Raw genomic sequence first — 23,117 nt, forward strand, 5'->3', positions numbered from 1 at the left:
AAGGTGATGTGGTGGGGCCAGGATACCACTCACTGGTCAAGCAGTTACAAGCCCGAATTGAAAATGCAAAGAGGTCTTCAGCACCAAGGATATTGAAGCGCAAACATGGGTCAGATGGTTATGATACCGAAGAAATCCCAGCTGAACAAAGGGCAGCTGTTCAGGACACATATGGCTGCATAAAGTGGGACATGAAATTCATGCCAATGAGTGAGACACCAGAAAGCCAACAGCAGAAGAAAGACAAAATGAAGGTGTTGAGTAGGGTTGGGTACCGAAACCCGGTGCCAATATGGAACCGGTACCTATATGACCGATACCTACCGGACCGAAACGCAACGCAGATTTCGGTGCTTCTTTTCGGTGCCTGAGCCGATTGAAATACTTTTTTTTAACACTACTCTGATGACTCCGTCCTGGCAGCAGGTAACGATAGCTACCGTTTGTATAGATACAGTAGCTAGCTAGCCATCAACCTTTTAACAGAGAAAATGCCGAAAGGTAAACTGTCAAAAGTGTGGCTGTTTTTATTTTGAAAGTCCGTTGCTCACTGGCAGCGGTGGAGGAATGGAGACTACTGGACATCGCTGCGGTAAAGTTAGCAGACACTCAGGTCTCCGTGGTCAACTCAGCAGACACTTACATGTTAGTGACCTATACGCTGAAATTCACGGTAAACGCATTCAAACGGCACAGATCGGGAGCGAGCGAAGGACTTTGAAAGTTAGCGGAAAGATTTAACGTGAGACAACATCCGGTTTCTTCAGAGGAACATCCGATTTTCAGAATAAGATGCCAACAAAGTATGAATTAAATTGACATTAAGTATAAAACATGCTACCTGCATCTCGTGAGTTAAAGGGAAAACACACCTACATTGTGCGTAAGTGTGTCTTTATTCTTTGATCGCTGGGTAACCATCATCACCTCTGAGTTACAGCATTATATGGATGAACAGTAGAGCTGCATTCACATGCTCTGTCATGAAGACGACACACATTTAGATGAAACGTGCTGAAACATTGTATTCCTGTTGCACAGCAGTGGAACGTTTCACATGAAGTCACACACTGAGCACAGATAGTGAAGAGATATAACTGCTCTGTGTAAAGGGAATACTGCTGTTAAAAAGAACCTTATTTGTTTAAAGTGTTTGCAAACCAAATGTTATTGCACTTTTGTTCATATAGCAGTACTTTTAAAATAAAAGTGCACAATACACTACCTTTGAATTAATTATTGAACTTTGCCATAACAATGAGATTAATCGCAAAAATTCCATGCGATTAAAGATTGTAATCGTTGCCCAGCACTAATATGTATAGTATACTTTAAACAGTTAAATATATTGTTAAATTTGACTTGGAAATAAAAAAAGTATCGGTTCAGGCACCGTTTAGGCACCGGTATCGTTTTAAAAGTATCGTTTTAGCACCGGTATCGGAAAAAACCCAAACGATACCCATCCCTAGTGTTGAGTGAACAGGCAAACGTAAGCCCAGACGAGGTAGAAACTCTGATGAAGTGCACCCATTATTCTCAACGAAAAGACATAAACAAGGGAACAGATCTGCATTGCCTCATAGAGGAATGGCCTATTTTGTTCAAGGAGATTGGCATGACAGTCCACTTCCAAGAGCTCACTGGGGTATCACTAAAAGAGACTTTCCTCACCAGTGTAGAAAAAAAGGGAAAACGGCTTCTGGACTTCCTAAGAAACAATTGTGCAAACAGGAACAAGCGAGTTTTGCAGGCTGTCACAAAGCTGGAAATTCTAAGAGGACAGTTGGAGGGCTGCTCAGAAGATGTGAAGGACATGGTGCACCTTCTTCTCTCCTATTTTGATGAAAAAGAGGAGAACCTCTTCCACTACGTAGAACAAACATGTCTGGCAAAAGAAGTAGATGTGGAAAGCTTGCCTGTGACACCATGCATCATTGTATGTGGTAAGTTGATATTTAGTTTTACTGAAGAACCCGTAACTAATGTAAGGAAATATTGCATGAAATGCGCCGTCATGCTATAAAGTGCTAGGTGTGTTTCTTCCCAGTAGTATTTTGTTCTCTATAACGGTGTAATAGATCCATTAAGTTTGACCTGTCAGCTTCTTTCCTGAGGCTTCACTGGGACTCTTCTACTCCCAAATGAATGAAATGGACCAGCAAACACCAGCATTTTGAGCTGAAAAAGGTTTTGAAGAATACACATTTGTTGTTCATTCTGTTATTGTTGTTTATTCTTCAAACACCCGTGCCAGCTCAAAATTGTGATGTTTGATGGTCCAGATCCACTTCACTTTTTTTGGATGGTAATGGCTGGTTTGCTGTTAATTATTTTCTACCTCTATTTTGTAGGAACCTCCTGCTATGCATCAAGGCAGTTCATGCTAAGTGTAGACGGCAAGGTTGTGAATGACCAAATCCCAAACTTCATTTCTGCCATCTGTTTGATGTTTGGAAGCTATTACTGCCTCAATATCCACTATCCTGTGGTTCTGGGCTCCACACTTGAGTTCCTTCAGAGGTAAAGTAATATATATATTTTTATTTTTATTTCTTCATTTAGAGCAAATCACTGTATTTAGTGGTTGATTATGCATTGTTGTGTTCACAAAGGTGTTTCTTCCTCATCAATCCAGAGAAGGGCACAAAAGTTGAAACCAAGAAAAATAAGAAGCAACTGTCAGTGAACCCAAGAGTCCTCACCCTCATTACGGATGTCTCTGATCATGAGTGGAGAGAGACATGTTAGAGACAGACTCATCCAATGGAACTGTTAAGGACCTGTGTGTAGAATTGAGGGGAATTGATTGGCAGTAATGGAATATAGTATTCATATATAGATTTTCATTAGTGTTAAAACTAAGAATAATTGGGTTGTCATTACTTCAGACTGAGCCCTGTATATCTACATAGGAAGCAGGTCCTCTTCAAGGTGTCACTGTTTACCATTGACATTCATAAAAGTATTATTTAATGTTTTCAGTTAGCTTTTGGTTTTTATAAGCAGTTTGTTTCAGTTGTGTTCATTCAGAACAGTATTTCTTTTATATATTTTTTGGTAATTTCATTGTTCTAATAAGCAGTTGTTCAGGTTCTGTCCAATTTATGTGAACTGGCTTATTGTACATCGAGGTGAAATGACTAATGCCTACTGATAACTTTAACAATGAGGTCAAAGCAACAGCATGTTTTGTTAGAGGCTGTTCTTTCAGTTAGGTCAAACAATTCGAGGGGAAGACTGACTTCTATACATTCTGATCATTGCAAACAGCAATTTGCTTGAAGATTTTACATTACATGTAGTGTGTTATTCAATTTTGGTTTGTTATTTCTTCCCAGAACAAACTTTTCAGATTCACTAGCAGGGTATGTAGGATACAAGGAGAAACAGAGCTTCTGTACTATCCATGCATTCGAGGTAATAAAGCTGTCCCTGAAGACAATTTGAGCCTTTGTTTCAGTGCTTTTGTGAAACTTCAGAGTAGGTTTAAGGCAGGTTACATTGCTAAGAAGAATCTCCTTTAAAGTAAGTAATTGTACACATTTCTAACAAATATCTGAACATTTTTATTGGTACAAGTGCAGAAAATTAAGACAATTTACTCTTATCTTGTAACATTTAACTAATTTGCTCCTGCCACCTTTCAGACATTGCATTCAAACTCGAGTGGTTGTGGACTTGGATGGGAACAATTTGATGGCTTTTATGACAACCAGGAAAACGGTGAGATTCTAAAAGCAAGCAGTTGTTTTTTTTACTTTTAAAGATGATTTTTTGTCATTCGTGTTTTATTGGACAGCAGAAGTAGAGAGACAGGAACCACAGTGGAGTGAGGGGATGATCTTTAGCAAAGGGCCCAACTGGAATCAAACCTTTGTTGCTGGATAACAATATGTGGTACGTGCCAAACCAGGTGAGGAACTGTTTTTATTTTTGATTGTAACTTAGACATTTCATTTTAATTTGCATTGAAAAAATTGATGCTTGAGATGATTTCATTTTTCACTAAAGAGGATGCATGTCCACCCCTTGTCTTTTTTCTCTTTATTCTTTCTTTCAGGTGTGATTACAACTACCAGCGGTTGTACTTCAGATGAACCTCATCACCCTCTTTGCTGTCTTACTAGTCTAACCTTATGATCGGATACAAGTTTTGTCAAGGATAAACAGTGGTAAGTTGTTGTAAAGTTCAGTGTATGTTCATTTAACAAGAGAAGGCTTTAGGGTCTTCTATTTGTGTAAGTACTGTGTAGCCATTTCATGTTCAAACAGTGTATGCATGTATGTTGAGGTTAAGCACTGCATAAACCTAGACATTGCATAATCCAATGTTATTTTAACTTCTTGCCAGAATAACCCTTTTTTTTGACATACTGTGAATTTATTTTGACTTTATTGACATACCATACTGTATTATGGCTATTTCTTATTCATGAATCATGTTTGTAGCTTAATGACATCTTTAACCCTACTCTTTGTTTACTCTTTTGTAAGTTTGTTCTGTTTACCCTCTTTAATGTTTTGTCTTTTTATAGTTCGATTATTTTTTGTGTGAAGTATGTGTGAACCATTTTGCAACTGCTATATAAAGTTATATTATTGGTGTTGTTGTTACTGTTATTAGTATTGTTAATGTTTTCTATGTTGGCTTTTTTCTGGTTGTAGAGAGGATCATGCTAGCCCACAGCGAACACCAGATTGACTTGTGAGCCTTCAACCAGAAATTCTGACCTGCCTAAAGTTCCAGTTTCCTGAACAACATACCCTGTCTGTGTGAGACTCTGTCCCACCTGTCTTCAGTCAAGTCTGGACCTAAGACACCAGTCTTGTCAAGGCTAATTAGAGGTAAGGGGTGGTATGATTCAGTGTAGCAAATGATAGGTGCAACTCAAACTTCACTCAATCCATCATCCTCAGGTGAAAACCACTACACTGGAATATAGTTTAGCATTTGCTACTATTTATCTTTTAGTGCTCTGAACTGATAACCCCCTTACATTACATTCGCAAAGATGTGTTTTACACTTAATTCAAGATGGCGGAAAATCTAAGTAGGCGGAGCTTAGGGGTCTGAGAGGCTTTTTTTTAGATCTAGCGGATTAGGACATGTGTGTTGAATTTCAAGTCAATCGGACAAACTGGCCGAGGGGCGTCGCCGGTCCGCTTTGTAGGGGGCGCTAGAGAGCCATTTATTTACACACATTTATGGCACCTATATCACACCTCTATTTTCGCCAGACCTGACAAGTCTGCAACATTTGGTGAGTTTTGGGGTATGGGTAATACTCCAAAAATGCGCTCAATGTTCTAAAATAAAAATCAGAAGAAAAATAATAATAACCCTTACCATTTCAATAGGGCCTTCGCTGGCCCGACGTTGTCGGTGGCTCGGGCCCTAATAAGAATAAAAACCCCTACAATTTCAATAGGGCCTTCGCTGGCCCGACGTTGTCGGTGGCTCGGGCCCTAAAAATGTAGAATTGATGGAATTAATAAGATGTGCCGATAACCTGGTTGTATCAAACATGATGATAGTCTTTATTGCTTGAGTGGAGGCATCTGTGTATTTAGGCTGCTTGTCGACAGATATAACACACATGCTGATGATGCCTTAGTGCTGAAATGTGTAATTTTTTTACCAATCGACATGATAATTATATTTTTTATTAACTATAAAGATGACTTACAAAATTTCATTCCAGAGTGCTGGTTTCTTCTCAGTCATTGGAGCTCAGTTTAACACCAGAAGGCAGTGAATGTTTCTCTGTGTAGGCATCATGCTGAAGCACTGCATCAATCTAACTTTGCCTTTGTTTCTGTTTTTGGCCGCAGAGAGGATCATCAAGAGACGAGTCCTCAAGCAGAACTGGTGAAAATACACGCTTCAAGTTCCAACTTCCTGAACTTCATGTCCATGCGAGACTATACCATGTTGAGTGACCTCTTCAGTCTGGACTCAGTGACTCATTACTCTTGATCAACTCAGGGCAAGTGGCTAATCTTTTCATGTTTATTCATGGATTATCCTTCATATATATGGACACATGCTGTTGCTTCAAGATCTCAACACTGCTTTGTTAGTATATTGTACAATATATTGTATCAGTTCAACCTGTTTTTCACAGAGAATGTTAGTTTCTTAAGGTTTATCAATGATGGTCTGTACCTTGATTTACAATATGCTTTATTTGATATTTCCTTTGTAATTTACAATAATCAGAAGTTGACTGAAATCTATGCCAACCAATTGTAATATGTTCTACGTTGTACCGTATTTTTGTACCGTGATGTCTTATACATTGTCAATATATTTTTTTACGGTAAAGTTCTGGCAACCACAGCTGCCGGTAATTTACCGTCAAATTGCATTTTTCAATAAAGTGCCGTAATGTATCATACAGTTGTACTGTGCTTTTTACTGAGAAAAACTGTAATTAGGTTCACAGCATAGTTGCCGTTTTTAAAGTTATTTACCGTAAACACATTTATAACGTGGCTGTTATTTCTAAAGCAAATTAAGTTGCGTTAAGTTGCATATTACCGTAAACAGGTTTATGAAATCTCAGTTTTTTTATAGTAATTTACTGTAAACAAAAAACTGTTCTCAACTGTGAAATCTACGGTTGCAAAAAAACCATACCGTGATGTATTATACATTCTCACTTTATTTTTTACGGTGAAGTTCTGGCAACCACAGCTGCCAGTATTTTACCGTATATTACACAGAATTTTTTTTACAGTGTAGGTATAAATATATGAGGCCCGGAGACAGATCTCCGAGCAGCCTTGATCCATGTATAGTGTATGTGAATCAACTCTGTCTCCTTCTTTGCAAAGAATAAATGTCCATTGTTACAACGGCTCAAGTGAATTTTTCTTAACACATTTGCCACATTTTATTTTATTTTATTTTATTTTATTTTATTTTATAGGGAATGGACAAACATTTCTTTTAATTAAATATAATAATTATATATATAATTATATATAATATAATAATTAAATAAAGCACCTGTTACAATCCCTAAAAAAATCCAACTTTGTTCATTTGTCTCCCAGCACAAAGGACCTTACAACAAACAAAGTAAAGAATATAAACATAGCACACAAAGTGTCAGGATTGGGCTTTGGCCTCTGTGTCTGTCTGTGTAGCTCCGCCCCTGGTCTCCTCCCGGCTCCCTCCTGTGTCTGAGTGTTTGCTGATTGTCCTCATTCACTACACCTGTGCCCAATCACCTGCCCCTGGGTTTTCCCTCTGCCAACCCCTCTCATATAAACGCCCCTGCTTCCCTGTTGTTTTATCGGATCGTTTTTGTTGCTTCCCTGTGTGCGCTTCGTGTTCCAGGTTTGTTCCCTCTACGTCCCAGGCAGTGGCGGGCCGTGGATTTTATACCTGGGCCTTCAGTGCTGTTCTCCACTTCTAATAACCTCATTATGACGTCACAGCTACGGGTTATTATTTGTTTCGTGTAAAAGCCGCATATTCACATAACACTGCAACATTTGACAAATGAAATAAATGTGCAGATACATGAATACGAGCACATATTATACGCTGCGTCATTAACGGACAATATAGTCCAAATCAATGTAACACAATGACAAACTCACAAGAGCAGTCGCATATATTCATATGACAACAAAGCAACAAATCAATCCAGCAGACCTGCAGCGGATCCACGCATTCCACCACACGAGCACGAGCCATTCAAATACTATTCATAAAAACGACAAATGAACAGTAGAGGTAAACAAACGAAGTTCACTTACCAAATGCTGTCTATGCTGACAAAGAGTTTAATCCCAGTACATCAGTTCCAGTAAGAAGTCCAACCGGATCCGCCGCGGGTTGGTGGTCCGTTTTCCGCCGCAGTTCGGTGGTCGCCTTCGACCGCGTTCGGTGGTCGTCTTCGGCCGTGGACCGGCCAAGGGCGGGCCGCGGTTGTGAGTTGTAGATCCACTCGAGTCTCTCCAAAAGTACCGACGCTCAGTTAAAATGAAACGCATTCCCAGCCATAACATGTGCAACGCTTCTGACGCTGCATACAAATCATTTTCCTGGCTGGTCAGGGCTGCTAGCTGTGGGGTAATTTCTTACTGTCCAGTTTGTTCAGAAATGTCCTTCTTGAGAAAAGCGTTCCCAGTAACTCCGCCACTAAATCCGTTTCTCCTCCTTCCGCCATTTCATATTAAAAAAACAAAGCTAGGTAAAATGTCTTTCAAATATTTCCACTTGAACTCTGTCTGCTACAAAGCTCTGCTAGCAATCATGTTTCGCGGGCACATAGTCACGTGCCCGCCCACTGACCAATCACAGCACACTCTGCACCTTGCTGGCATCTGGACTCTGAGCTGACGTAACTTGGCCTGCAAACCGCTCTGGTGGTGGCCATGAATCCCAAACTAAAGATCTGATTGGTTGAATCAACAATATCGTCCCCATTCAACTTAAACTGCATATGCCAGCACTGGGTGAGTCTGCAGGCTGGGGCCTCTCTTCTTACTAGAGACACAGAGGTGAAATCTGATTGGATAAAAGCTCTACTTAAAACAAGCTGCACTGGAAGCAGAGCAACTGAGGAGCACAGTAGCTGTGCAATGAGAAAATAAGATAATGGGAAAAATATTTGTATAAATTATAATACATATAAGAAAAAATTAAATGTATTTAAGAAAAAATATTAAATTATAAAATAGCTATAACTTTGTGATTCTGTTTAGGCCAGCAGAGAAGGCTTTGCAGGCCCTGACGGTCCGCCACTGGTCCCAGGGTTTGTGACTTTGCCTTTTTGGACTTTGCCTTTTGTGACTTTGTCTTTTTGGACTTTGCCTTTTATTTGTTTGTATTTTTCGCGCTCTCTGTTGGAGTTGTTTTTGGTTCCTGTTTTTGTCCGCTTTTGTGCAAGTAAACTAACCTTGCCTTCCACCTCGTCTCCAGTGTCTGCGTTTGAGTCTTTGCTCTACCACTGCACCACACCCCATGACAAAAAGTAAGGAAATTTGTGTTTGGTAGATTATTTCTTTGTTGTAACAATGCTTCTTGGCAATAAATCTTATACGTTGGAAAACCTGTTTATTCCATTCCGTTATCGAAACCGCTTATCCTATTCAGGGTCGTGGGGCGCTGGAGCCGATCCCAGCTAACATTAGGCGAATGCAGGGTACACCCTGGACAGGTCGCCAGTTTATTCCATGGGGAGAACGTGCAAACTCCACACAGAAGGACCAACCGGGATCGGGGATCGAACCCGGGCAAAATGGTGTCACATTTGTAAGGAAAATGCATTTGTGGGATGAGCAGCATAGCTGAGGATGTGGGTTGCGCCCATGAACAATTTGCCAAACCTTCTCTGCCAATGCCAACAGAGCATGGTTTATCAGAGACTACCTCCAGAATTTGGGAGTGGAGGATGGAATGGCCTGCCAGCAGTCCTGACCTCAACCCCATTAAATAATTGTGGGATCAGCTTGCTGTTCATGCCAGAGTGACCAACACAACCACGTTGGCTGACTTGCAACAAATGCTTTTTGAAGAATGGGATGCTATCCCACAGCAGTGTGTGAGCAGGCTGGTGACCAGCATGAGGAGGAGGTGCCAGGCTGTTGTGGCTGTGTATGGTTCTTCCACACGCTACTGAGGCTCCTGTTTGTTAAATGAATAAATTGTTAAATTGCCAATATGTCTTGTTTCTTCAGACTTCAATCATCCAATCCACCAAACAAGAGTCAATGGCAAAATAAGCTGTTTGGCATTGGCAGAGAAGATGTGGCAATTCTTTCATGGGCGCAACCCACATACTCAGCTCTGCTGCTCATCCCACAAATCATCATCATCCCCATTTAAAAGGGAGATAAACAGGCTTTCCAATGGTATAAGATGTATTGCCGAGAAGCATTGTTACAACAAAGAAATAATCTACCAAACACAAATTTCCTTACTTTACTGTTTAGATGCAGAATCTTAAGATATCAAACTATTCCAAAAACGGTAATGAAGGACGGAAGTTTTGGAGTCCATGTGTAAACTGGATTGACAAAACAAGTTCCAACAAAAAATACGGACTTTGTGTGCAAAGGTCTTAACCTCTACATTTTCCAAATCTGGAACCAACTGTTTTCTTTGCAGAATGTTTTGAATAATCGTCCTGCTGGAAGGCCCTCTCCCGTCTCATCCTCATTGTCTTGGTGGATGGCAACAGATTCTGCTTAAGAGTTTCCTGTGCTTGGCTCCATTTTAACTTTACTTCAATAATTTGGATTCTGCTGGTACCATGAGAAGGTCGAGGTGGTGCTGGAGTCAATCCAAACAGACATTGGGCAGAGGCAGGGTACACCTTGGACAGGTCTCCAGACTATCGCAGGGCTGACATTGACAAACAGCAAAGGATTCACACTCTCATTCACAACTACGGGCAATTTAGAGTCCTCAATTAACCTAAGCTGCATGTCTTTTGACTGTGGGAGGAAGCCGGAGAAAACGGTAAAAACCCATGCTGACGCAGGGAGAACATGCAAACTCCACTCCAAAGAAGGGCCGTCCAGCCAGGGATCGAACTCAGGCCCCTCTTGCTGTGAGGCAACAGTATTGGCCACAAGACCACATCATATAGGTGCCAAAAGTTGAATTCCTGTCTGGTCTGACCACACTACGTTTGCAGTAATTTACAAGCTTCTCCAAATGTTGCGTACCAAACTTCTGACAAGCTTCAACATGACGTTTCTTCAGTAATGGAGTCTTCTGTGATGGTTTTGCATGGAAACCATTGCAATGGAGTGCATTGCCGTTTTTTTTCTCTTTTAAAACTATACGTGCTGCTTTGCTGACTAACTTTCTGTCTGAAATTGAGCAAGAAGAGGTTCAGTTGATGAAGAAGTGACGGTCCTTTCACTTGCGTATAATGGCTCCAATGGTGCTTGTTGGAACATTGAGGAGTTGAGAATTCTGTCGATAACCAAGGCCATTGCTGTGTGGCTCAACAATATTGTGACAAGAGTCTTGGGAGAGAGCTTTGCTTCTATTATGAGAAGTCAGTCAGAGTTAGGGGAGCTAAGAGAAAATATATAATGATGTATTTTCTGGTTGACAGCAACATTTATGGTTTTTGTATTAACTTGAAAGGCCAACAACATCTTATATAGAAGGTTTTTATACAAGCACATTAGTTCGAGGAAATAGTTCTATTTTCTTTATAATGAATTTATATGCATAAAAGTTAAAACGAAGGAACGAAAACTTTCCTTTCGATATGTATTATAAAGTGTAGTGCCTCTTGTGCAATAACTTGTCGACGGTGAGAATGCACTACTTGTGCTACAAAACCACTCTGTTTCATGTGTTCAGAGACCGTGGCCATTATTACAAGCGCCAACGTGAAACGCCACTACGAGACCAAACGCACATCTTTAGACCAAACATACCCACTCCAGGGCTGTGAGGAACATATTTTGTCACAATTTTCTGTATTGAAATTATCGCTGGTGTCCAGCAGGCAGCTGTTTGCAGTGAACAAGTTCAGCTAAACCCACTGTACACCACTAACTCTCCACCAAACAGTAGACATGCTCACAAAACTTTGGAGAGATATTGGACTTTTGTTTAATGGAGGGCATTGAATGATGAACTGGTGTCAATATAAATAGCCTCCAACCACATCTGAGTGCATGCAGCTAATTACAGCACAGCCAGTTATTCCATTAATGGGGGCTGTTTTCCTTTTGGATCAGCTGAAGCATCAGGAGAGCTCAGAGCGCCTGGGAGAGAAAGTGAATCAATGATCGATGGACTGACCAAACAGCGGGCACACAGATGGTCAACATCAGATTTCATTTCATCCCACTGTCAGACCTTTCCTCAGTTGAGGATGTGTTTCCAATTGTTGTCTCACATCAAGATAGAGCAGATGGAGACGGAAGATATCAAACCAACGTAGGCAATGTTGTATCCCTGCGGTTTTCTTTTCTCTCTGGTCAGATTTGAAGAGATCTGATCTATGAATTATGTTCAAATGCAACTATTTTGCATCAGGAAAATACATTTAGGGGGAAATTACCAAGCAGATATATAATTATTAGTGGTATAACGGGCCACTGTCGATCCGGGATCCGTACGGAACCCCCTCGCGGTTCGGCACGTATGTGAACCATGTTGACCATCACAGTGTGAAATTAAGTTTTACTGACGATCGTGCAAACAGAAAGATTCACAAATGGAAACAGAACAATTCACAAATATATTCGATTTACAAATGCACACAGAACAATTCAGTGCGATCCACAAACAAATACATACAAATCCACAAACAAATAGAAAAATCCACACACAAATGCATACAAATTTGTGATTTTTTTTTTACATTTATATAAATAGTAATTTATTTAAGTGTGCATTGGAATGTATTTGTAAATCGAATATATTTGTGAATTGTTCTGTGCGCATTTGTGAATCTTTCTGTTTGCATTTGTGAGTCTTTCTGTGTACATTTGCAATTATTGAGACTGATCTGACCCTATAAATATCAGTATATATGTTACTGGTTAAGAGTAAATGAAGATTGCACGCAGCACAAATTGAATTTCAGGTTCGCCTGAAAAAAAAGCACTTTCAGGATGATTATCTCTTTTGAATGATGCAGCTGCAGGTTTAAACCTCTCCCAAACCATAGCACAATATGTGAATGGTCTCTATTAGAATTATTAATTTAGAGAGGTTTTAGTACAGAGAGGTCAGGCGAGGTCACCAAAATGGTCATTTTGGAACCATCTGTTCCATTTAAATTTGATATACTATATAACTATATATTTCACTTGTATATCCCTAATGGTGTTCAATACATCCACATACAGCAGTATGGCTTCATTTTGAGAGCCAGAAACCTCTCTGAGCCCTCTCTGTGTGTCTCTGCGTAATGGATTTTTTTCCGATATCAGTCCCGTGTCTACGCAGGCCTCTATCTGGGCAACCCATTGGGCAATTTCAGTGATTGACACCACTTTCGACGCGTTAGAGACAATAGAATTTAGCTATAGCCACGTGAAAAAGATTGACTGCACTGTTAGCAAGTCAGAATCAACAAGGCGCTGTCTCTCGTGAAGCATAAAATCCGATACACCGAAAGTCAAATCCTCCCCCCTGCTCCCCCTGCTTAGATTACACCCCCTGATTTCACGGGAAGAGTCAAGTGACAAACAGGATATCTGTTGAACATATCTGTGTAGAAAAAAACGGGATGCTTATGCTTTGTGAATCGTTCTGCGTGCATTTGTGAGTCAAATTTATTTGTAAATCCTTCTGTGTGCATTTGTAAATCGAATATATTTGTGAATTGTTCTGTGCGCATTTGTGAGTCTTTCTGTGTGCATTTGGAATTATTGAGACTGATCTGACCCCATAGATATTTATCTAGATTTTGTATACTTATTTATATTATAACATCTGAACAAATCTCACAAGTGTTCCCTTTATTATAACATCAACATTATTCAAATACACCTTGTGGTTGCAGAGATATACTCTTTTTAGTAAGGGTATGCAATTTTCGAGCAGAGGCCTAAATAATAGGGTTAGGGTTCAAGAGGTTACCACGCCAACAAAACCTGTTTGTGAAAATCAGATAGTTTAACTGGTATTTTATTTATTTTATAGTTGCAAACCAAAAGGAGGGGGAGTACTCCAATTTGATTACTAACACATTTTGGAATGAAGTTCCACATTGAGGATCGTTTTTCAAAAAATGTTTGAACCAGTTGATCTTGAACACGTAATTCAAAGTGGAGAAGTCCAAAAAGTCAAGACCACCATTTTTGTAAGAATTGATGATTACAGATTTTCTAATATAGTATATATGATTTTTCCACAAAAGAATTAAACAGCAATTGGTGTGTTTTTTTGAGCAGTTTTGTTATCAAGAAATAGAGAGGATGCAACAAAAACAAACCTAGAGATACCTTCAGCCTTCGATAAGAGGACACGTCCCCTAAGGACAGATCTCTTTGCAACCAAAGATTACATTTATTTTCTACAATTATGGAGATATCGGTCTTGTTCTTTGGTTACAAGGCTGCCTAAATAGTTCATTAATAGAAGTTATATCTCTACTTTTTAAGGCAAATAACTAACATTTCTTTCACAGAGACCTGAGGCTTTGGAAAACATCAATCATTTTGATTACAGGTTTCACCTTTAAATAATTCTATAAGAATAAAGTTGTATCATCTGCCAGTTGGCTTAATATATTATTTCTACCTGTGATAGAGATACCTTCTAAATTACTAAGAGAGGGAGAGGTGAGTGACAAAATAAAACAGAAAACCCCCAAATGACAAATGAAAACAAGGAAAACACAACTTGGGGAACTTGATGATTTATTACAGAAACTAAATCATGGTTGAAGTGTAACTAAGTCCACCCACCATATAATTGTAAAAAAAATGCACAAAAGTGGGCAAGGGGATATGAGATGAAACCACGCCCACTTCAATACGACAAAAGTCATGACGCAACGTCGTCAAATATGACAACCACAGTAACTTGGAAGATAGATATGTGGCATGTGGCGCTGAATTTAGTGGATTTACAGACCGCAAATGAAACAACAATTACACGATGCAGTCTCTCCGCCTCAATTCCCGCCACTGGAAGAGTACTTTGCCAGGAGGAGAGTGAGCGTCGTCATTAGATTTGAATTTGATTCACTAATGGTGTTAAACCATCTCCAAACTGCCAGAATTTATATTTTATATTAATGTATCTTTGATTCAATTGGTGTATGTATTTCATGCCTAAATAAACTACAATTTAAATACAATGGGTCTAAACATTTTTATCCTAAATAACAGGTGTTATTTGTGTTAAAAAAGGGGGTCCTCAATGGTAACTCTGGTGACTTCATGTCCAAGCCTTTGATAGCGACAGTTATTTTAGTGGCATTCATTAACTACAGCTCCTGTGAGGTTCTGTAAGCTCACCTACTTACCAAGTGCAGTGGGAGTTTGGGGGGGCGCTCCCAGCAAATCCACAAGACAGTCCACGTCTGCTTGTTTCGAAGGGTTGGAGACTCGGCAGCCGTTGAAACAAACAAAGAGCTCATAAAGATCACACTGAATGCATTCCAACAGATCATCCACTTTGTCTAAACCACTTTATCTGGAGGTACAACTGAACACGTCGGTAGGCCAGCGACAAAAACAAAACCAGATTTTTAATTCTATGATGCTGGTGTTGCCTTATGGCTCCAAGCATTTCAGTTCAGAATGTGTTTCAGTGGTCCATGCAGAGTTAACACACATATCTTAATTGATTCATTTACGACAAACAAACTAGTGAACCTGCAGCCTTTGTGGCCCTGTGAGGGTCTGGGGCCCTGGATCTGGAGCCACTCACCAAAGTTGCATCTGTTTTTGTTTGTTACCCTACCAGACTTCTCTTTAGTGATATCACTGTATTCCCACATGCCAGCAAATAACTTAGTGAGCTCAATGTTATTATTATTAATAGGAATGATGGGAACAACCACCAAATAAGACCCAATTCATAATAAATTGAAATAATACTTTGAAACTTGGCATATTTGCATAATGCACAGCTGGACTGACATAATGTTTGAGAGGGGGGTAACCAAAGACATAAGCAGAGCTCAGATCACTGGTGACTGGATTGTGTCTGTTTACTGAGAGCTGTAGAAGAGATGACAATGTTGAAATTAGGTCAGAGGGGGATAGAGACGGAGAGAAGAGGGAAAGAGAGAGAGAGAGTGTGAGAGAGAGAGAGACCCCCTCAGAGCCACTCACAGAGCCAGGACCTGGTTTTGATCAGCACATTCCATTAGTCAATACCATTACAATGCCTCTTTACTGCCAGTGGGGACTGTGCTCGAGTATTTTGTTGTATTTTCCGTAACACGCCTTTTCTTCAAAGTGAGGCCGTTTGGGGATCATGGTCATTTTTGAAATTACAGTATCGTTATTGTCACACACCCACCCCTCCCTCCACCCACATTCATTCTTCCACTTTTCTGAGGAGATGACTCCTTGTGGCTCTTAAATTCACCGCTGAGTCTCTAACAATGACAGGATTACATCCATCAGGAAGATGTTTCAGAAGTCCAGAGCAGTGATGTCATCGAAAACCTTTTCATGTTTGACAAAAAAAAATATGAACTAGAGGTCCACTTACTAGCTTTTTCTGGAGCTTTCAAAAGCCTTTCACAGTCTTCCTGAGCGGATGGCGGTTCCCTACCTCTGTCCGATAGCAGCTGAACTATCACCATGAAGACTGTGAGATGAGGTTGAAAGCCCCATGTAAAGCTAGTACCTGGACCCCAGGTGCAGAAATGTTTTTGCCAAACTACTATTTCCAAGATCAATAATACACTTTGATGCTCAACTCTTGTCATAGTTTTTAATTCACAATTTCTTAACATGTAACAGAACAAATAACATCAGATGTTTCTCATATTTCACAGTCTATAAAACAAAGACAAATTATACTCTTGTGTACATTTTGGAATGACACTTTGTTTCACCGGGCATTAAATAGCCATTAATCCATTAAATCAAGTGTGATTTGACTTGCAACCCTAATATCCAATGAGCACTTCACCAAAGAATCCAATGTACCTTTATTACTCCATGTTAATTATAATTTTGGAATCTGAGATCTGAGTTATGATTGTTTTTTTGAATTGTAAAATATCTGAAGTTGCACTCGAAACTGCAAGGTGTTGCACTGACTGCAGTGTCACACAGCTGGATTTGATCCGACAAGGCCATGAAACATTTCAGGGCTGGTTTAAGACAAAACCTCCGAGGCTGTACTAATCAATCACGGTTACGATGGGAGACTGATGGCCATGTCATGAGCAAGGCCAAAGCTAATGTCAACCACCAGCCCCTACAACATTCCCTGTGCAGTGTGAACATCTGCTTGTTCACCTCTTATCCAAAAATAAAAAAGGAAGGTAAGTGCTCTTAAACTGGACATGAGTGGAGGAAAAACACTCCCATGTGCAGACAGACATTCCATATCACCAGTTTTATGGGGATGAAAAAAAAAATGTATGTCTTGGAATTATTACAATTGTTTTACATGTTCTAAATAAAACGGCTGGTAACAAGTATGAAACAAACATAAATACAAAAGCACCACTATATACAAATAAGATTTTGGTCTCTTATCAAACATTCAACGCAGTGACTGCTCTTCCAGCTCTATCGTGTGACTGCAGAATGTCTTTACTCTTGAGCGGATATTTGCTTACAGTCTTCTTTCACCCACTGCTGATGTGAGCTAACAATGCATCGAAATCCCTTTGACACAGTTGACAGTAACAGTTATCTACAGTGATGTGCTATTGAAATGAACTGAGCCTGAGGATTTTGCATGGAACAGACCTCATAGTAAAGTTTTGCTACCAAAATAAAGCAGAATGTTTTGCCATTAGTACATAAATGTTCAAGGCTCTTTGCAGGATGTGGCTGCAGCTGTGAAATGTTGAAAAGGAATAAATGACTACACACATTACTCTCTGATATGAGCAGACTTTTTACATTTCTTATGAAAACACTAACATTTCATAATAATGCAGCCTAGTGCAATGATGAAGCAATCAGATCTTGTGTTGTGTGGTCAGTGTATGAAATATCAAAGCAGTTTGTACCACATAGCAACCCCATCCCAAAAGAGGTCAGTGGTTGTTAATGTCCCTTCCAAACATGTATTTATTAATATTTAACAGTATCCACATGTGTTCAAAGAGTACAGCTCCACTGTCAAAAAGGTTTGCACCTTACCAGGTCCATTATTCACCCCTGCTTACCTCTGATGCAGGATCTGTTTATGTAAATGTCAGCTTCTCTCCTCTCTGTTTAAACATGGGTCTTGACCCCTGCTGAGGGGTTAGGAGCTCCCTGTTTATCATGAGCTCCAGAGATCCAGTGGTAGCAGTCAGTGGCATTCTTGTTGCGTGAATGAACAGCACAGCGAGTGCAGTAGACAATGCCAAGCGCCACCATTACTACAATGAAGATGCAGATGGGCACAAGGAGGCCCACCAGCAGCCAAGTGCTGCTCTGCCCCTTGTCTTCCTGGACAGAATTCAGGATGTCATCGTTCTCTCCACCCTCGCTCGGGGATGGCTGGGAAGGAGTAGGCTGTGTGGGAACAGCTGGGTCTCGGTGTGTGACATCCACAAAGTCCTTTTCCTCCTCCCCTAACTCCTTTGGGAACTGAGAGTTTTCCCTAAGGGGGTAGTGTTCTTTTTCTGCTTCGGTGGGATAGCTGGAATCTGTAGGCATGTTGAGGTCTACGATTGAATCCTCTGGAGTTTCTGGTTTCTGGCTGGGAGTGGTGAACCCCGCCCACCAATTCCAAGCTCCCTCAGAAATTGTTGAAGTGGAAAGGAAGGGGAGAGCTGTGGTGGTCTCATCCTCCTCGTCGTCTTCGTACCAGTCTGTGATAATGCTGGAGCTGGTGGTGGCTGGAGGCGTGGTGTAGATGGTGGTGGGCAAAGGTTCCAGCACAGACTCAGATCTCTGCCCCCTCTCCAACCAGTCAGCTTCTCCATTGTCTATTTCTTCCTCATCTTCCTCAGCCTCCTGTGTCAGAGGGTCCAGTGCCAAATCAAAGACCAGCTCCTCCTGAGGGGCACTGGTGACCCAAATTACATCAGAATCCAAAGCTCTGGGTGGGTCAGTCAGCCAGTCCAGAGATTGCTCCTCCTCTGTAGGCCAGTCAGTGTGGCTCTGCTGTGGGTTCCATTCATAGTCCACAGGGTCCCATACAGGTCCAGGCTGGTGAGTGACCCAAGCAAAAGGAGGGGTGACAGCAGATTGGTCAATTCCTTCCCCTCTCTTGCGGCATGAATAGTGATCAGACATGAGTTCATAGCCTTCCTCACAGTAGCACTCAAATCCACCCTCATAATTCACACACATCTTCTCACAGGTCCCGGGGATCTGGCACTCGTCGGTGTCTTGGCATCGGCTGAGGTCCTCAGGCACTGGAGAAAAACCCAGATGGCAGTGGCAGATATGAGAGCCTTGAGTGTTCTCACAAGCGTGTTCACACGGGTCATTTACACACTCATCTATTTCCTCACACCCACCCTCATCATCCGGATGGTAACCCTCCCGACATCGACATTCAAATGTCCCCGGAGCATTCACACAAAGCTGCTCACAAGGACTCTGGAGGCACTCGTCTACATCCAGACAGCCACGTTCATCTGGTGCAAGCATGTATCCTTCAGGGCAGGCACAACGGTACCCATCTGTGAGGGGCAGGCACTCAAACTCGCAGGGGGCCCCTTGACAAACGTCAGACAACTCACAGTTCTGCCCATCCTCTCCAAGTTGATACCCATCGGCACACTCACAGTAGACATGAGCACCGGCCGGCCTGCAAAAATGCTCACATCCACCATTATCCTGGTCACACCAGTTGTGTGATATAGGGGGATCGGAGCAGAGGGGGGAGTCTCTTGACCACCCCACTGAGCCGTCTTCCTTCAGCATACACAAAACCGACTGTTCCTCCTTGGTGCCTGCAGGGCAGGGAACAGTAGCAACAGATCCAAAGGGTAAATGGGTCAGCAGGGTGCTTAGAAGGTTAAATGGTGTAGTGTAGAGGGCATTGCCTGCCCCTTCACTCCACAAGGCTGGACACATTCCTGTATAGGTATAATGACAAAGATAACCATCTACAGAGACTGAGCAAGAACCATCCAGCCATTTGAAGTTATCATTCTGCTCCTGAATGCTGTAGTCCATAACCACACAGCGTGGCACCGAACACATATTAGGGGAGTCCTCTTTCTGCCAGTTGGTATACTCTGTGTCCTGGTCACCGGTAGTCCAAGAGAAACCCCGCAATGGGCGTGTGGTGGTACACTGGCGAGGTTGGCGCTGCAGGCCAATCCATACCCGGACGCTGGTGTGCGAGAGGCTTAAGTCCACATTGGAGAAGAGAGAGGCAATAGTGGCGGCATCCTCCCTGCGTTTAATGGTAGCTAGGTTGCCACCTTTTTCCTTGCAGGCCCTCCATGAGTCCAGGAAGGTCTTGCGTTGGAAGTAGACCACAAAGCAGCCGTCCGCATTGCATAGTGCGTCCTTCTCTCTTAAATCCTGACCCAGGACCAAAGAAAGTCCAAACAGCAAAGCCAGCAGGGAAGTCAAAAGAAGCGCAGCAGCACTGCTCACCAGGGAGCACATTTTTTTTTAGAACTGAATATATCTCTTCACTCTCCGCCTGTCTCTCACCCTGACTTGTCTCCCTGCTTTCAAAGTTTTCTTTCAGCCGTGGCTCTCTCTCTCTCTTGGCCCACTTTTGTTGTCTAGCTGAACCGTTCTCCCTTCATTTGAACCCCTTTTTTTACTGTCTGGCTGTGCTCATTACTCTGCCTTGCTGAAACAGATCTGTGCTGGAGTTGAGTGCATGCAGATTGTCCCAAGATTTCAGAGAGAGAACAGGGAAGGAGGGGAGAAAAGGAAAGGGAGGATAGAGGGAGGGAGGTATAGCTAGAAGGCGTGTGGGCAGAAGAGGAGAGAGGGAGGGAGTGGAGGACTGTATGTTTTTGGAAGGGGGGGCTTTGTGGATGCGTGTGTCAGAATGGGGGGGAGGTGCAGGGAACTGTGCATTTCTTTCTTTTTCAGAGCATGTCATATGGTTTTCATAAGCCCTGTTCACTGACATAGTTTGGTACTCTGCCATTTACCCGCACATGCATACACACACAGACACATTCATGAACATCAACTTGTGGCACAAAACGTTTTCTTATCTTTAACGACTCAAATGAGACTGAATAATAACTTGAACAGATGCAATCTTTCCAGCAATAAATCAATGATCTTCTGTCCCCAATGATCATCTGGCCTTGAACTCCTCCGTCTCCCTTTGTGAATCATTTCTCACATCTTTTTATTCAGTATGACTTAGAGCAGCACATTCTTAATAACATGCACACCTTCTATGGAGTTCAACCCTTTTGACAGTATGTGTTTTGTCTGCTTCATTTTATTTGATACAGCGCAAGTAGAGGTTTTCCAACATATATTTTAAAGTTCACACAGTGTGTTGATGACAAAAGTGATGTTCAGAGGGGTGAGATGAAAAGCTTGATCTTTGTCATCTGTATATTTCCACACATCTGGCACCCTCCACTAACAACAAAACCCTAAGCCAGAAAGAAGATACTGGTTCCTGCACAAAAGGTCTGCAGCTCCATTAAAAACAACAACGCTCCTCTCCATGCTAATAACTCTCAGATTGTGATGGGGAAGTAGGGAAAGTTGTTGAGGTCACCGGTGTGGAGGAAGAGGGCCTCTGGGTTTACTGTGAAAACAAAGCCGCTTTGCTGTGAAATGGAGACTTATGTTTCTAAACGGGGAATGTTGAAGGGAAGTATATATGCATGTGTATATGTGCATCTGGGAGAGGAGGTTCGGGAATGGGGGTTGTGGGGTGTGGGGGGCAGTAGCAGGAGTCCTGTGAGTCTGTTATAAATCCAGCTGACTGTTGTTTGAGAGCCCATGCTGTTTAGTATGCACCTCAATGTTAGAGTGGTGTAAAGTTAAAGAGCACCTGAAGCTAAAGTACAGTTAATGCATGTAGGTAGGCAGGACAATTATCCACAATTAGTTAGCCCTTAGTTTGTGCATAAAAAGTACTGAAAGCTGGCAGTGAATGTTTGGCAGATTCATAGTCTTCTCTTGTTAATCTTAAAACTGCTTAAATTAGTGGTTCTCAACTGGTCTGGCTGCGGGACCCACCATCACCCCATAATGACAAGCCGCGACCCAAATATATATATATATATATATATATATTTGGGTATATCTATATTCAAGTAGTAGTAGTAACGTCTCTGTGTAGTCAACAACTGTCAAATCAAATAAAGAAAGTAAACATCAATTATATTTGAAATGTAACTGGATGGATTATAAACAATACATAGAAATACATAAATAAATGTTCTTCTCGTTTCAAGTAAAATAATGTCTGGATTAAAAAATAAATGACGTAACAGAATTCATTTTAGAAAAGTTATTTTCACTGAATTGTCCTGCAGCTTTATATTCAGTTCATTCAGGGTGAAGTGAAAAAGTCACAATATTATGTTTTTCTCATCTTGTAAAAAGAGAAGTTAGTGTGGGAGGAATTCACCTGTGTGAGTCTGTCCAGTCAGAGTCTAATGACTGGTCTCTCTGGACATTTTTCTCTTTTGGAAATTCTTCTATGATTTGACTTTCTCAGCTCACACTACAACAGTCCTGCTCCGCTGTCTGTTTCCTCGTCTCTCCCCCGTGTGTCACGGTGTGCGTACGTCTCACTTGAGTCAGGAAACTTGTCAGAATACCCATATTTGATTGGCTGAGCTGCATCACGTGATGTGATTCACAACGCATTGGTCGGTGTTTTTCCTGCACTGCTGAACAAGTGCCGTAAATGCTGGAGTAATTCCCCTGCATAAAAAATACCCTTCAAAATAAAATCACAACTTTTTTTTTCTTGTCAGGCAAAGGCCCGCGAGCCACCAGTTGAGAATCACTGACTTAAATAGCATTTGATTTAGTGTTGTATTTTCCTAAACTTGGGGTCCCTACTGTAAAAGAGTCAGATTTAAAATAGATTGGTGTTAACTGAGGCCTGACTTCTAGTCCCTAGGTCAAGCTCTGAAAACACTGGATCCTACACCTCCCACAATGCAACCTAGGGTGTTGTCATCAGCGCCACATCTTTCAAAATGCAAGGCCCATACATTTGTAGTGGAGGCTTTCTGACGTAAATGAGTTAAAATGTTCTTTCAGACTTGACAAAGCTCCTCCAAAGCCACAGATGATATTATACGCAGCTGTTTTAACAAATTACGTCATAATTGATCAAAATTCTTGAACAGCACTTTCTATTAAAATGCATTTGAGACATTTGGATTTTACTGTTAAATTAAATAGGCATTTACATTTTAAAAGGAAAACATGTCATTAATAAAATGGCTGCAATCAGCAGACTTACATGTGGAGGCAAAGGAAAATCTTACCCATTGAGTTCAACTTTGTGAATTTGAGCTGTTTACCAATAACAAACCTTCCTGAGTGCTGACCGTTGACCTCTTCCACCC

General features: G+C 41.3%; 1 protein-coding gene across 1 annotated transcript; it reads right to left on the reverse strand.

Moving 5' to 3' along the window:
• Window positions 1–16,385: 16,385 nt before the first annotated feature.
• On the reverse strand, window positions 16,386–20,382 carry cd248a (CD248 molecule, endosialin a). Its single transcript, XM_079185255.1, has one exon. The coding sequence runs from the start codon at window positions 20,206–20,208 to the stop codon at window positions 17,866–17,868; it is 2,343 nt and encodes a 780-aa protein (XP_079041381.1). The 5' UTR covers window positions 20,209–20,382; the 3' UTR covers window positions 16,386–17,865.
• Window positions 20,383–23,117: the final 2,735 nt, after the last annotated feature.

Source organism: Pholis gunnellus, assembly GCF_910591455.1.
Source record: "Pholis gunnellus genome assembly, chromosome: 23".
NCBI lineage: Eukaryota > Metazoa > Chordata > Actinopteri > Perciformes > Pholidae > Pholis > Pholis gunnellus.

Excerpts from the sequence above, each read along its gene's own strand:
- cd248a (XM_079185255.1), bottom strand. The coding sequence starts at position 20,208 with ATGTGCTCCCTGGTGAGCAGTGCTGCTGCGCTTCTTTTGACTTCCCTG.